The sequence below is a fragment of the Meleagris gallopavo genome, chromosome 8 (assembly GCF_000146605.3).
Source record: "Meleagris gallopavo isolate NT-WF06-2002-E0010 breed Aviagen turkey brand Nicholas breeding stock chromosome 8, Turkey_5.1, whole genome shotgun sequence".
In the NCBI taxonomy this organism is placed as follows: Eukaryota; Metazoa; Chordata; class Aves; order Galliformes; family Phasianidae; genus Meleagris; species Meleagris gallopavo.
Genome location: NC_015018.2, coordinates 9,344,692 through 9,361,257, shown reverse-complemented (window position 1 = coordinate 9,361,257; position 16,566 = coordinate 9,344,692). Strand labels below are relative to the sequence as shown.

At 36.7% G+C, this 16,566-nt stretch overlaps 1 protein-coding gene across 1 annotated transcript in view; it reads left to right on the top strand.

Annotated features, from left to right (window-relative positions):
- The window catches only part of CCDC6 (coiled-coil domain containing 6), a 34,145-nt gene extending 18,166 nt beyond the window's left edge, over window positions 1-15,979 (top strand). Inside the window, exons 6-9 of the mRNA XM_031554569.1 lie at window positions 897-1,053; window positions 4,237-4,337; window positions 7,959-8,083; window positions 10,441-15,979. Of these exons, the coding sequence (XP_031410429.1) occupies window positions 897-1,053; window positions 4,237-4,337; window positions 7,959-8,083; window positions 10,441-10,632 (575 nt within the window). The 3' untranslated portion in view covers window positions 10,633-15,979. The remainder of the gene's footprint in view (window positions 1-896; window positions 1,054-4,236; window positions 4,338-7,958; window positions 8,084-10,440) is intronic.
- The last annotated feature ends 587 nt before the right edge of the window (window positions 15,980-16,566 follow it).

Sequence of the window (16,566 nt, the reverse complement as noted above, 5' to 3'; positions counted from 1 at the left end):
TGTTACATTTAGAAGTTGTATTTGCACAGAAGAGAGGAGAGTTGTGGACAGTTGATAGTTTTCTGAATCAGGAATATTCTTTTGACTGCAGAAAAAAGAAATAACCAGAGAGTAATAGATCACTTCTTTTTTTTTATTAACAAGGGATCCATTATATACTCGATCAAATATTAGAAAACCTCACAAAATATGTTACACGTACAGTAAGTTCTGTTTTATTGCAGTAATGTATCAATATGCTGCAAGGCTTTCCTTGATGTAATTTAATCGCTTAAATGATCTGGTAAATGACTTTTAAAGTGATGCTTGATGAACTCTTTTTAGAATTGCAAACTGAGGTTATCTTTTGATTTAGAGAGTAAATCACTGCTTAGCTTTTGATACTGGTAGATGTCCTGCTGGCCAATTGAAAGCATGCTATAAAATATTTTAAGATAGCAATTTAATTGAAGTTGGAGTATTTTGTGTTATAGAACTTGTTTTGTGCTCCTTCCCTTGAAATATACCTTAAATTATTTCTTTAGTAAAATTCTTATAGATGTGCAATAGTTGAATGTGCAATTACTTGAATGGGGCAGCAGTCAGGGTACTGACTTCATGGTTCATGGTTTTGGTTTTATCGTTTTCTTCGTGACTTTTTTTCTTTGCTTTTTGAATTTGTTTAAGTACTTGAAACTTCTTTAGCTTTTTACGCTTGCTTGTAAAATTGCAGTCAGACAGCACTTTGTTTTAGTAGCTACTGTTACAAATTAGCCATAACAGTAATGTCTTATGGATGAGAATCTCGATGATCCATTCTGAACATTTTCTACACCTTCCTTCTTGAAGTAGTGGGGTAAAATTCCTGTCTCTGAAATGGAATTTGAATCAAATTTTAACAGAATTCTGAATTTCAGATTCGGAGAAGATGGCACAGTATTTAGAAGAGGAGCGACATATGAGGGAAGAAAACTTGAGGCTTCAAAGAAAATTACAGAGGGAAATGGAGCGTAGGGAAGCACTCTGCAGGCAACTGTCAGAAAGCGAATCCAGCTTGGAAATGGACGATGAAAGGTGTGTATCTTGTAGCTAATCAGGTATGTTGGTATTGAGCTTGTTAATAATTATGTGTGTTGTGTTTTACGTGCAGAATAAGTACTCATGGAAATAACTTCCATATGGGTTTCATATATGTATAAAATTTCAGCATGGTGCAGGAATACTTTGGTAGAACTATGTCAAACTTGTGTAAAATTGGACTAATTATAACAGTGAGAATTGAAAAAGTTACTTCTAAGGATTATTTAGGGTTTTGATCATGTATATCGAAATAAATATACCTATATGATTGAGCTTGAGGATGCTTAAATCATGGTACCGTTATTTTTCCTCTAACATGATGACTGTAATGAATTCTTTGAGGTAGGTACAATATTCTTACTTGTGGCAAACTTTTCTTTTGCAGAAAATAGGATACATTCTGCCAAATCTAAGGGAGTGATATATAAAGCCTTAGAGAGAGGAGACATTTCCAGAGCTGATGGGTTGTTCTTGAAGTCCAAGACATAACATGCTTGGTGTTTGTTTGTTTTTTTTAACTCTACTGCGAAATGCATTGCTTGCGCTGTCCTTACAGATAGTCCAGATCTTTTTATCTTGGTTTTACGTAATGCCTTTTAGTTTTTTTTCACATGATAGTATTATGACAGCGTTATATTTCGAAGGTGATGTTATCTTATTTCTTCTAGCATGCCCATTATTTGTTCCAATTTTATGTTATTTTGGATTTATGGTTTTAAAAAACAAAACAAAATAAACCCACCCTCACCCTGTGATGTGTTCTGCAGATACTGAGATGATGCTTCTTGTGTCAGCAGTATATTTGTTGTGAGACATAATCTACCAGAAAAGAGTTAGATACTTTGCTTCGAGAAGTGCCCTTAAAATACAAATCAATATTTTCATTTTAATGAAATGCTAGGCAACTGATGTTTGTTGCAGTAGAATCTAGTGTCATGATGTAGTTAATACCATGTAAATAAGGGTGTAGTGAGAAACACAGGATTCTGGTGTTCAGATCTAATTTTAATAGCCTGACCTTTTCCACCAATACTTACATTGCAATAGAAATAGTCAGAATCTCTATTTATATGAATTATCAATATTCATCTAAAAATGTGACATACCTTGACTTTTTTTCCTACCTTTTCCACATAGTGATAGTAGTAAAAATGTGGAAAATAATTAAATAAGAGATTTCATTGTCATATTGTTTTTTTTTTTTTCTTTTTGGTATTGCAATAACATAAGAGAATCACTCCAAAGCAGGTGTTTGCACTGTTAGTAATGTGAAGTACTTAGGCATGTGTTAGCGTGGTTAGTCTTAGAAGGGAACTGCATAGAGAAAAACTGTAGAACAACATGCAGTAATGACTTAAAATTGTAAATCTGTCAGCTTCCTTTGTTTTCCTAAAAATGATCATGCTGACAGATCAGTTATCCAGATTTTTTAGTTGCACTGCTAGTGGATGATACTTATGTGTGTTTTTTTTTGTGGATGGGGTAGATGAAGATGCTTTACTGGATTAAAAACACATAGTTCTCCCAAAATTTTCTGAACTTGACAGCAGAACCTTTCTTTTTCCTATTACTGAAGAAAATAAGATGGAGATTTCTAAACCCAAGAGGCATACAAATGGTATGTAGTTATTCCATTTGGTGTGCTCTAGGTGACTAGGAGGACTAGACTATTTATCCAGAATAAGATTGAATCGTAAAGACCACTGCCTTGCTGTAATACATATATTGTCTGCATTACAAAGTCTTTTTGTGTTATGAAAGTAACCTAGTCAGTTCAATTTTGCCAGTGCTGCCATTGGCATCTCTTTGGGAAACTGGTATTTAAGTAAAGCCCTAATTTGCCAGCGGTTGTGCCTAATGGCAGCTACTATTGTTACTTTATCTACCTAAGTTTAAACCAACTTCAGCATTGCTACAATCTGTTAGGTGTTGTGGTTTGGTGACTGAATATTTTGATTAAAAATTAATTAAATGCAGTGTCAAAGCATTTATCAGATTGATTAAGAACTGCCATGCAGAGCTCAAAGCTCTGAGTTCCATTGACTAGAAAGATATTATAATATTTTTTTTTACACTTACTGAAAGTAAGTGTAGTAACTAAGAATTTCTGAGCAGCACAGTGGTAGATGGAAAAGAGTATTTAGCTAGCTAATTTTGCCTGCTGTTCTGTGAAGTCCAGTAAAGAAACACAGGTAGATGTGCTGTTAATATGAGGCCGTTGATTTGCAGCCTTATGTACAGGCGGAAATGAGCAGAGAAACTTCTGATCTACATAGTGATTGAAAAATCTACAGGGAGGAAGTGTAAGCAAGTAAACCTAAAAGCTAACATTACAATGCTATGGAAAAAATACACAAAATTGCTTCTGAGATAGAAACAGTGAGTGGAACTAGGAGCAAGTGGTATGATTCTTGTCCTGTTATGTTGAGTAGGACTAGCACTTCATGGTTGTGAAGAAACTTTCCTTTATTCAGTGAAGAAAGTACAAATAAAATAGCCACTAAAATAGTTACAGGTGGAATAAAATGCCACCTGTTTATTTTATCAAAATGAAGTGTGGGAGGCATCTTGCTACACAACCTACAAGTATCTAACAGGTGAAAGTGCATTCAAAATAGCTCTCTGTTCCTATGGCAAAAGACATGATGGGCAGATGGCTTAATGTTGAAGCTAGATGAATTCAAATAGGAAGCAGGACTATGAGACTGACCTGCTCTTGTAACCAACTGTCAATACTTGAGTGGCTTTTCTCCCTTTTTTGTGATTAAAAATTAATGCTTGAATGTCTTTCTGGCAATAGGTGCATTCCTGTGAGACAAGGTACTGAGTTCAATGTAGAAATTCTAAAATGTAATTGTAAAATGCAAGACTGTAGTGTAGGTCAAATGGAATGATGTGGTCTAAACCCCTGACCTTAATATATATATTATTCCAATTGTGCACAACTTGTACAGTTCAACTGCAAATGACTGTAAGTCCATCTGTTTCCATTGGTAGCTAAGCCAGTATTTGAATGTTCAGCAATGAATTGTTCCTGTCATGGCTTCCCTAAAGGTGACTGGTGTCCTACACTAATCTCATGTGACTCTTACAGGAATTGAAAATGCACAGTGAAACATTTAAAGCGTGGCACATTTTAAAAGTTTAATCTAATTATTCTTTGCCTTTTTTTGTTAGATATTTTAATGAGATGTCTGCACAAGGATTAAGACCTCGCACTGTGTCCAGTCCTATCCCTTATACACCCTCACCAAGTTCTAGCAGACCTATATCACCTGGTAAATATTTTACCCAGTTTCTAAAATTTTTGTATGCATCACATAGTAATGTGCCCTGGGTCAATAGCCTTTCAAAGCTAGTCTGGGGAAAAAGTGCATTGTAAATGTAATAAGATTTGCCTTAAATTTCTTCTACTGCAGCATGTGTTTTGAATGGTTCTGTTTTATGCTGTGATCAAATTATTAGAGGTCAGTTAAGTAGCTATCATTTTAACTCCTCCCTACCTCCCCTGCCTTCCCCATAGCTGCATTGCTTTCATTCCAGTACTTATCCTGATTCCCCTGACAGACTAGAAGTGAGACTGCTGTTGTGCTTTGAATCAAAATGTCTTGTAGAAATCTAATCTTGGCATACTGGAAATAAGTTCATTTTCATTTCTCTTCACTAGAGAAATGGCTTTGACATTGCTGCCAATTTATGTTTTAAAACAATAACAATAAAATTAAGGATTTCTGTCCATAGTACTTTATGTATTAAAGGTAAACTAACCTTTTCTGACTATAATAAATGGATTATATAGTCCTTGGAATTTCAAAAGAACCTGAATGGATTACATCTGACCTTAGATGATTTCATTTTTAATTACTGAATATATTTTTAAGTCAAAGGAAGTGTATTTGTGTTGACTTATATAAAATTCATTAGAAATGCCACTGGATATTTGTTATAAATTGTTGACCGTGGATGATAGGTGATGGTCACCTATTCATTTGTATTTAACGAAGTGAATCCTGCATGCTCTTGTTTACAAAGTTCACTTTTAGAGCCTGTCAGAGTCCTACCATAAGAGCAAAGGAGATGTGCTCACTATTGATACATTCTACAGAGTAGGATTTAGACATTTGATTACATAGGTCTGCTAGAACATAAATAGTGTGTTTAAACTCTTTAGATTTCAAGATTGACTTCAGTTTTTCAGAAAGACTGAAAACAGTTTTCATCTTCATGTGGGTAAAAGAGCAAGCATGTATTTTTCTGACTTATGACTGATAGTTTAGTTTTTTTTAAGAGATTTGTTTGAGAGGTGAGCCAGATCACTTGGCTTTTAATGTTCTACTAGATATACTACCACAGAAATGATACGTACCTTCTTATCCTTTGCCTCTGTGTGTGTGTACAGAGATACAGCCATACTAAAACTGTTCTCTAGCAACTGCTTTGGACGGGTATCTGTGCAGGCTTCATAATAACCCAGTACTCATTTACACATTGCATCTGCAGTCCACACAGTGTGAAAATAATAATAAAAAGTATGTGTGGTGAAAATTCTCTGGCAGCTTATTCTAAGCTTACATGCTAGATTTCCTAGAAATGCATGCTGATGTTTCAGAGCGGGAGTGCTCTTTTGGTTCATTGTTTGTGCACTGGGACTGTGGCAGGTTCTTTGCTTGCTGTGGGCTGTTGGGTCAACTTGCCTCTGCTCATGGGAGGCAGAGTCCTGCGTTCTTGTGGGAGTTATTCCTACAGGCAGGGGATGCTGCAATGCAGTCTGAAATGGAGTTAAAAATAGCATGGCTGAAATCATCATTTCCAACAGAGCTCGCAATTTTTTTTGGTGGTTGTACAGAAGATATTCCAACCGAGCACTTCTGCACAGACAGCTATATTGCTCTCCTTCACAACTGATAAATTAATGTCCACAGCTGGAAAGTTTCAGACTTCAGAAAAACAAAAGCAGCAGTTTGCTAGAGAACTAATGAGATCACTAGGGAATTTCACACAGTTGTCTGGTATGTATGAAAGTAGTAATTAATGAAAACAGTTTGTTTTTAGAGTGAAGTAGTAAGACTGCAAGAAGTATCAGCACAGAAAATACGATAAGTGTTTTGCATCAACTGATTATATGACCTGACACATTGGGTTTTTTGAATAAATGATTTGCTTGAATTTTTAGAGACATAATTTGAAACCAGCTAAAAATGGTATAAATTTGTGTTAGTGAGTTGGGATTAACGGGTCAGATTCTGGCTCCTTATTTTTGAAGCCTTTTGAGCTTGTGTGGCTTGAGATGCTGCTTTTGAGGACTCTTTCAAGCAGCACGGCTGCAGTTTATAGCACAGTGCATGAAACTGCTATTCCTAGGCAGTTGGGGAATGGTTGCTGTAATTACTGATTAGTCATTGGTGTAGTTAAAGTGTTGTATGCTTTTCTTCTGCAGCCAGGCTAGATGGGTATTTTAGGCTGCAGAGCTGTGGATGAGCTACCTTGCATGTACATGCATTACTGTTATCACTGATTTGTCTGCCATGCAGATTTGCATTTCTGAAGTTTTTGAAGCTGATGTATCCCAAAGGAATCCAAAATTGTAATATTGCAAAGATGACTTGACATGTTAGTTATAAAATATGTGCTATGCAGACAATTAGATTACATAGTCAAAAATGAAATTAATTTGTTATCTGAGTTGTTTAGCTACTCTAAAGTGATGGATTTGCTCACAGTTTGCACTAGATGTACATTGATAACAAAGCAGAATTAAATGTAGAATAGAAGGAAGCAAGCGTAGCATAATATGTTTTCTTGTACAGCTTTATTAGTGATCTGAAGCTTTTTTGTTGTTTGTTTTTGCTTTTCTGAAATGTCTCATCAAGTACAGGCACAAAAGAGGGTATATGCAGTTAAGGACAAAGCTTTAGTGATGAGGGTGTGTACTGTATCTTTACTTACACTTGATTGTGTTGATGTAGTGTGAGAACTGCTAAATTCAGTGAGGTGTTGTAAAGCAGTTTTTAATTTCTAATAGTAAGCAGCTGAGAAAAGAGTTGTCTACTATCTTACTGACATATTTTCCAGAAGGTGAGGGTGAGCTAAAAGTTTTTGAAAGCTTGCTGTTTTGAGGAATAGTCAAAATGGTCTGAACACTTCCAAGTTTGAATTTCATGCACTTAGCTGCTACTGTTTCTTCTCACCTTGGTTCACCATACAAATACTCTGCATTTTTATAAACTGGGATTTACAGAGAGGAAGTGTTGAGGTGGGAGGACTTGATATTAGCACTTCTGAATATTATGGTCTCTTTAACACATTGATAAAACACATTGTAATTTTAGATGTTGGCTCTTAGTGTGGAATATCATCCCGTAACTCCAAAGATCTTTGGGATTCTGCCTATAAACACCAAGGCAAAAAAGTAGGCAATCTAGGCTGCTATTGGTTTGGATGCAGAGCTGCTCTGCCTTGAAGGAAGCACCTCCAGCCAGTTTCTTTGATGTAGCTCTTAATGTCCCAGTGCTAGATAGCTTTTCCAGACACGACATGTCTACTTCTTCAGAATGCATTTTGTCCAGGGAGTGATTTGTTCCAAGGAGAGATGGAAAGTTGCATGGAATATCTGTGAACTGAAGGTAAACTTACAAGGGAGACTTGTTTATGTTAAGTGAAAATGCATGTTTAATGCTGTGTGATGTGTGTTTTCAAACACCTAGTAGTTTACTACAGGAAAAGAATGAAATAAATCTTGGATCACTCTTTTCAGTGCAATGAATTTTTTTAGGTGTCTAATTTGGCAGCAGTTATTTAACTCATCATTGTTTAAAAATGATCAAAAAACACTCCTAAAACCCCTTTTTTTAAAAAATAAACAAGAATATTGATGTTACTTTTTTTTTAACAACTTTTAGGTCTGTCATATGCAAGTCACACAGTTGGTTTCACACCACCAACTTCACTGACTAGAGCTGGAATGTCTTACTACAATTCCCCAGGCCTTCATGTGCAACATATGGGTCCATCCCATGGTATTACAGTAAGTATTTTAACAAAGCAAACAGTTGTTGCCAATGTCAGTTTAATTTTTTGTAAGTTATGATTGCTTGTCCTTAAGCTTTGTACAAAACAGTTTTTTTGTGTTTGTTTTTGTCTCCTTACTCCAAGATATCTATTGCTGCTTTCTTCAACCCTGGTTTTCCTCTTCACCCCTCAGAAACTGATTCTTTTTGAAGAACCTTATTTTCCGCAAAAGAATAGGATGTATTATCATCTTAAGGACAGTAATAGGTATCATCTTATGGATCAGCAGGCAGGATGTGAGAAGTGATGTTCTAAGCTACTGAGCCTATCACAGGAAGTAAAAACACTGCTTTCATTTTTCTCCTAGTCTCCACCATCTGACGGATGAGTCATCTGAGGTTGCTCCAAGCTCAGGTTTTCTCCAGGATGGCACACAATGCTACCACCATGTCACTGTAACAGGCAGTTAACTCTTATTTTCTATTCTCATTGGCAAAGAAGAAAGTTAATATAATAAACATTTGCTAGGACAATTTCTCAGTATCTTTCAACTGGATTTATTTCCTTTTTAACACTGTTATTTAATGCATTTCTACCTAATTGAGTTTCTTCTCAGTATTTGTGGAGTTTTATGAGCAAACAGAGGCTGAGTATTAACCATCTTTGGAAAGATGGCTTGTAGTTGGTGTGTCAAGACCATTTTGATTTTTCTCAACAGATATGGTTGAGTATAAATATTATTCTGTAAGGTGTTTTCTCATACTTGTCGTTCTCAGATGTGAAAACTTGTTTCAATAGAGTATTTAGTAGAATGCTAAAATATGTCTGTTTCTAAAATTGCTTAGGTAAACATGCTAAAGTCATGGCTAATTCCAGTGAACAAATGGAAGTGGGAGCTATATACTAGTACTTAAAACAGGAGGCTGGAGCTCAGCAGGAGGGTAGAATCCTAGTCCAGGTCCAGCCCCCTGCTGTAACTAACCCCAGGTTAGCCACAGGAAAATCTTCTGGAAGACCTAAAGCCTAGTTTTATAAGTAAGTTTTTGAAGGAACTTGTTCTCTTCAGTCTCTGTGGAAATGCTAATTCTACTCTTTCATCTAATATAAATTAATTGGGGTCTCACTGAGTCACTATAACAAGGACAACTGCTAGGACAAAATACTGTTTTGAAGAAGGTGCGTTAAGTGGCTCTTGGCTTTGTGTTGATGCTTAGGCCGGTTCCCTTCATGTTATTAGATGTATGCAAAGGCAATAAATGATTTTAAAATGTTTCAGAAACATCAGTCAGTTGTTGATAATCCCGTGACTTTTTCCGTAGAAGGTACAACTAATCTATTGTACATAGTTGTGCAGACAAATAGATACAATATACATTTTTTGATCAAACTGCTATTTGCTTCTTGGTTCTTCATTTTTAACATCCATTATGGAATAAACTGAGTTTATATGTGAAACATTTAGTGTAGCACTGTAACCATTCTTCTCCACAGAGCTGATTGACTTTGGTTGGTTATTAATTGTGGGTGGGTGGTTTGTCATACCATGAAGTTCCGTACTGGTAAGTAGTGACCGTTTCAGTTTCAAAACTGCAGAAGTTAGTTCTGCAGTGTAACTTACAGTTGTCACATTGCTAACTTTTAAGATTCTTTTCTCCTCACTGGCTTGTAAATATAAACTGGGTTTTAAATCTTTGTGTTTAAATGTAGAGGCTGTGGCAGATCTGTGATTTGTGTTGAGGGGGGAGCTTTCTATCAACTGCTTTCTTCTGCAGCTCAAGGGATTGTGGTCTTTGTTGTGTGATATTTGTTCTCAGAGTAAAAACTCGAGTTATGCTTCAGTCTTGCTCCAGTATGCAGGTTAGGAGTCTTTAAGAATGCTAAAGATTCCAGGCAAATGCTTTGGCATTCAGGACATTCCCACACTCAGTCACATACTGCATATTTGGACTTGATGTGCCAGCAGTGTAAATTTAAAAGTTCATCAGTGCCTGCTGTTGGGCTAGCACAACTGAGAAGTACCATCCTTTCGGCGTCTCTTCAAGTCTCTTTTATAGGTTGCAGATCATCAGAGGTAAACATATGTTCAGGACATAATGTCTTACTTTCATTTCCTGCAAGCTGACTGGAAAGAATGCATGTTTTGTTTGATTTCAGAAATACTTCCATTTTCCTTTGCTTTCCGTTTTAGAGAAACAATGTATTTTACATAAAAAATTGTACTGTGATTCTTGCAGTGTTTGAAAGTGATTCTCCCCATGTAATTGTTTTTTTTGTTTTTTTTTTCCTTTGCCAAGCTCAATACATTGATTAGAGGACTTGCACCTAAAGTTGTTAAGGAATGCGTTAAACATAATTTCAATATTTGTTCTGCAGAGGCCTTCACCACGAAGAAGTAACAGCCCTGACAAATTTAAACGTCCCACTCCTCCTCCTTCTCCAAACACGCAGACCCCCGTGCAGCCACCTCCGCCACCACCTCCTCCACCTGTGCAGCCTACGGTCCAATCCGCAGCATCGCAGTCAGCCACTTTTCAACATTCAGTGCATCCCTCCTCTCAGCCTTAGTGCATGTGCTCAGCAGTCTGTATGTCAGAATTGGACTCATAACATGGAGCAGTTTACTAAAGCCAAAGGCTTACTTGGCATATTTGGATTTGACTTATTTGCACTGAGGTTATATAGGCTTCACTGTTAATTGTGTTGTAAACGTTTGTATAAAAATGCAGCCAGTGTTGTGGGTCTACAACACTAACTTAACAAAAATTTCCATCAGTGTTTACTTGAATTACATGTATGTCCATTCTCTGGCTGGAACATTTGCAACTCTGTTTGGTAATACGGCATTATGTCGTTTTGCTTGGCTCCAAAGCTTCATTTTCCTGGCTTCTAGGTTTGTAAAATTAAAGGGATACCTTTCTATATTTTTTCATGACAATTTGCATAAAGTGAAAGGCATGATGGGCTATCTGATAAATTCTGAAACATTACAGTGTTTTACCAAGCTTGTGGAAAATTAGCACTACGTTTCAGTCATTTGAAATAACAGCTTCTAGCGCAAAAGTGAGTCAGTCACCCTAATCAGTGCCCAAGACACATACTCTATTGTATTACATAGTAAATAAGCTTAATTCAGCACACAGGACACATCCATACTTCTGTTTAAAAACACCTCAAACGTATGGTGCAGTCTGAATTTTAAGGAGAGGGAGCTGACTTGCTGGAGTATATGGAATGTACAACTTGTGGACCTTAAGATTTGATTATTTCACTTGACGTTTACATTAACCTGTAAGCTGTCCATACGGTGTGATCTGTCACAGTTAACTTAGAGCTCTAAGTGTGGTCCTGCCCACAGGTTACTGATAGCTGATTGAAGTGTGCTCTTTGATTTTTTTGCTGCAGAAGGCAACATGATTGTAGAAAACAGCTGATTATTTTTTTTTCCTTGTTAAAATATATTAATTGTGATTTCCCTAAAACAAAGATTGAACAAGTATTTGAAATGTTCAAGTCTGTTAGATAATAAGATATACAATGAGCATATAGGAATATATTGGCATAACAGCCAAAAATGTTGTATTACTTGGTAGAAACAGAGTACAAGAAAGTAGCACAACATGGCACTAATGAATGCTTATTTAGCAGCCTAAGCCGGTACAATGTATAAAGAAATGTGTTTCAAATACATTCTTTGCATTCATTTAGCACAAATAAATTGTTTGGTTTCACTTTGCAGTGGAACAAAGTGTCACTTCTTGGTATTGACATCTTGCTCAGTTTTATTTTTCCTGAGGTTCCTGTTGAGTACTGAGGTTTATATATTATTGATGATTTCAAGTGGTTTACCTCATCTATACGGATATGTGGGCCATGGAAAATGACAAGAGAATGTTTATTTTATGAGAATATGTATCTGGCTATAATCAGAGCAGAACGTGAGTAATTTATCTTTTGTTTACAAAAATTTGTTTGACATGCCTAATGCTTTATTAAGGACACTTTTAAGAAGGAAGTACAGCATTCTGGTAGTATAGTAAGACTTGTACGTATATTTTCCATGTTTGCCACTCAACTATTCAGTAAGAGTTGGAGGCTGAATATCTATAAAATCATTGCTCTGAATCAAAGTAGTAAGTTAAAACAGTGTTGTTAAAGGTTCAGCTTAAGGCAAAACTAGAATTTATTCACTGTATCTATGTAGTTTCGGCTCATAGAGAATTTAGAGAAATGCATACCTAGCCTATTACACTTGTTAAACCAGTATGGGATCAAGTGCATTATCAAATTACTTTGGTTATGACAGTGACTTTCTGATAAAGTGATACTCGAGATTGTGGCAGATCTACAATTCAACCAGTGCTTCTATCTGAAAATAACTGCCCGTGGCAGGTGCTCATTTTTCCACAGAGGAAATGCAGCTGTGAGCATTGCAATTAAACACAGCTCCTGAATTGGTGATAGGATTGCATGTGAGAAGATGACAGGCAGTCAGAGGTGAGACTAAGGTCAAGATAGGTAGGATTGGTTTTGTAAGCGGAAGACAAATAAAAAATATATATTCTTTTATAAGCAGGATTCCAGCTAGATCATATCACTGTTAAAAATGGTGTCCTCCTTTCTGAAGTGCTTTGAGATTTTTGGCCGTATGGCTCTATGGAGTGTGAGCCAATAGTAGTACTAGTATAAATGCTGGGGGTGGGGGAAGGCCTTTGATAATGTTGTATAAAGACCTTAAAATAGAAATTTGCCTCGAATAACATTTGATGCATATTCCAAAACTGAATTTGTGTAACTCAAGTTCAGCTGCTGTTATGAAGTGTCTTAGTGAATTCTCCATACTATTCCAATGGAACTGTTACCAGATGAAAGTAAAGAACTGCCAAATGTATACTAAATCCTGAAAATGTAACAAGCCACTAAATTGGCCTTACCTAATTAAGAACGTTGAACAAACTTGTGCTTGCAATCAGAAGTGTTAAACTCTATTTGTAGACTTTTTGAAGAAGAAAAGGAATTGTGCACAACCATGTCCTAATAAATGTAAATGGATTTTCAGTTTTCCTTGTGAATTATAGTCGTGAATTATCATTCTGCAATGGTGATTTTGTGAGAATCTCCCACAGGCTAGAGAAACTCCTTTGACAGAGAGGTCTGGCTTAGCTTCTTTATTTTATCTTAGAAGCATCTGGGTAGGTTTCTGCTGTTGTCATCATTTCTGATGCCTGTGGGTTACACGATGCATCATCGCGAGTTGTGCAAGGTCACAGAAGCGACTTTTAGCCGTGATGAACATTTTGTGAGTGTGCCTGTTTATAGCTAAAGGTTTAAAATAAATAAATAAATCTTGTGGCTGTTTCAGCAGTACTTACTTCTCTGACAACCAAACAGCTTTCTTTTTTACTTTTTCTCTCAAGGGATCTGGTTTCGACACTGGAATGCAGCTGATCTCTGTAGAGCATTGAGTTCATTTTATCCAGAATTTGTTCCAGAGGAGTTCTTTGGAAGAAGAGATGGGATTGTTCGGAGATAGTCTTCCAGCTAAAAGCCAGATAAGATTGTTTTAATTATATCTTATCCTCTAAGAGCATATTCCCAAGGCCAAAAAGGATTATCAGAGATTCCCAAGAAAGTAATGCTCAATCAAATACAGTAAGGTCTGTCTTGCTTGCTGTACCAGAGCTAAACAGGACTCCCTGTCCTGTTAAAATGCTCAGGTTCACGAATCCATGTGTCTGAGTGGAACTTCTGTGCACTTCAACTGAATGAAAAGTACAGTCTTGGAAGCAACTAAAATGTTGGAGCTTCCTGGAATCTGTGCAAGCTGCACTGTTAACAGGAGACCATTTAGACTCCATGTATTTTGTTAAATATGGAAGCTGGAAGCTGACCATGGAGCCTTGGCTGGTTTTGGCTTGCAAAGGTCACAATCTTTCATTCTCAATATTGGTTATTGCTTACTAAGAGGATGCATCCAGGGACCTCTTTAAAGTCTTATAGTGGTTTGGTTTGTTTGTTTGTTTGTTTTTTTCCCCTCTAATGTTTAGTTTTACAAGCAGTATAAGTTCTGATACTATTCCATTTTTTTTTCAATGCTTCCTTTGTTTTAGTCATAGCAGATTTTTTCTTTTTGATCTGTGGGAATCTACAGAGTATGAACTATGCAGAGCATATTTCTCCGGTTCAAGCCATCTCATAAAGAACCAGAAGGTTTATTAGTGTAAGCTATGAAATCTTGATACATGTGTACGTTGCAACAACCTCCCTTAAGGGGAAGGAACTGCCCTTTTCAAGGGAGGGAAAACAAGGCCCATAAGTTCCAAATGAACTGTATTCATAGAGACAATCTGGTTTCCTCAGTTCTCAAATGAAGTGAATTTCCCTCCCCGTCTTTTTTGGATTTGAACTAGATTTGTTGATTTTTATTTTTCTGTATTTTTTTTTAATTCTGTGTTTCACTGTAATAAGTACTCAGGATATCTTTGTATTCTCTTTGGATAAAAACCACTAGTCCCAGTACAAACAGAGGTTAAGAGACATTGCCACTTTGTGGATTGGAGAAAGTCACTCAGTGTGCCATCATGTGGCCTTTATGATTCAGTCTTAGTTCAAGTGGGATTATATGCTCATAATATGACTTCTCTTTTAAGAAGCTATTCCTGTGCTTGCATTAGTAATGTGCCCTGAAGAAGAGGGGGAAAATGCAGAGATTTGGTGCTGCATTAATAAGACAGCTGCTACAGTAGGGAGAATAATCTTTGTTCCTTTCCTGTTCAACTAGTTGGGCTCCAAAGAAAAGTACTACCTCGTCTTTATGTTGGGATGATGTGGCTGCAGAGTCAGAAGAAATGTAGCTATGCTAGGTTTTTTTCGGCGTATATTACCCAGACAGGAGTCTTTCCTCACTGCAGCTGGGCTCCAAAGGTTATAAAGCTTTTGTAGATGAGGAGTGGAGAGTTGGCCAGACGTTGAGGTTGAGAAAACTGCGTGTTCCTGTAGTAAGTTGCTGCTCAGAGTACTCTTTGGCTAGGCCTGAACCACAACATTTTTCAAAGAGCTGTGTTGCAGTTGTTTTTGTTTGTTTGTTTGTTTGTTTTTTAAGTTCTTGGTGCTGGTATCTAATTAAAAAAATAAATAATAAAAAAAAGTGATTCCCCTTTCCACAGAAATATTGGAAATAGTGTTCTACTTGCAAAGGTGAGTTTTCTCACTATATGAATTAATATTGTATCTGTAAACAAAGGCATTTTATTCTAGTGGTAAAGCCTAAGCTGTCCAAGGCACTTTAGTTTGTGATTGCTGACTTTTGTTTTGGCAGGTGTTTCAGATGAAATCTAAGCCTCCTGTGGAGGAAGAAAAAAATCACCTGACAGATGTAGACTGTTCCTTTCCTGCAGAAATTCAGCAATTTCCTCAAATGCAAGTAAAAGTGGAACTAACATCCTTGAGCTTTTCTGAAGCTTATATTTAATTTCAGTACATCGGTGATTGCTCTTAAGTGTTAAGGGAATCTCTGAAGCCTCATTCTAGGTTGGATGCGTGTCTAATTGGTTATTCCTTTGTTTTCCTGGTCCTAGGGAAGGAAGCCTGTTCAAATTTGGATCCAATTTATAAATACACCAGTCAATAACAACAGTCAAAGTGCAGATTTGTTGAGTGTGAATCCAAGTGGTGACTTAAAAACATTACACTGTGTTGGTGTGAATCAGATCTTATAATTGAAAGAACCTCAGATACAAAAGTTTGTTGTTGTTTTTTTTTAACAGGTTACATTTTATTCCTGTATTAGCTGTATTACTGCTTTGTTGTATATCTCAACGTGTTTACATATATTTGTAATTGTTACAATGTGTCTGTAATCAAGCTCATCTGTGCCTTCATGCAGACTTCCAATAAACACTTGATTTTTTTTGTATTTACTTGTATTGAAAGACTATGGGGTGGATGTATATTTCCTTCTATCTACCAGTCTGCCATCACTGGGGTGAAGAGAATGAAAACTAAGAATCAGAGAAAGATATGTGCTTTTCTACTTTTGCTGGTTTTGATTCTAGTTGGACTGTTTCTGGTATTTTCACTTAAGTGGCTGATTGGAGAATCTGGGGATTACCTTATTTGTATAATAAAGTTTGTACCTGAGATGCTCTTTGCTTTGGGTCAGATGGATATTCAAGGTATAATCAGCCATGCATACTTGATTCCTTCAGCTTTACTTCCATCTTGGAAGAGTGTAGCTCTATCTCTTGAGCTGTTATTGTCGGGAAAAATCATAGACTCATAGAATAGCTTGGGTTGAAAAGAGCCACAATGATCATCTAGTTTCAACCCCCTTGCTAGGTACAGGGTCACCAGCCACCAGACCAGGCTGCCCAGAGCCACATCCAGCCTGGCCTTGAATGCCTGCAGGGATGGGGCACCCAAAATTCTGAGAGCATCTTTCTCCTTCACAGTTAAATATGTACATTTGACCTCCAGCTTCCTTCCAGTTAGATTTCTCTCTCT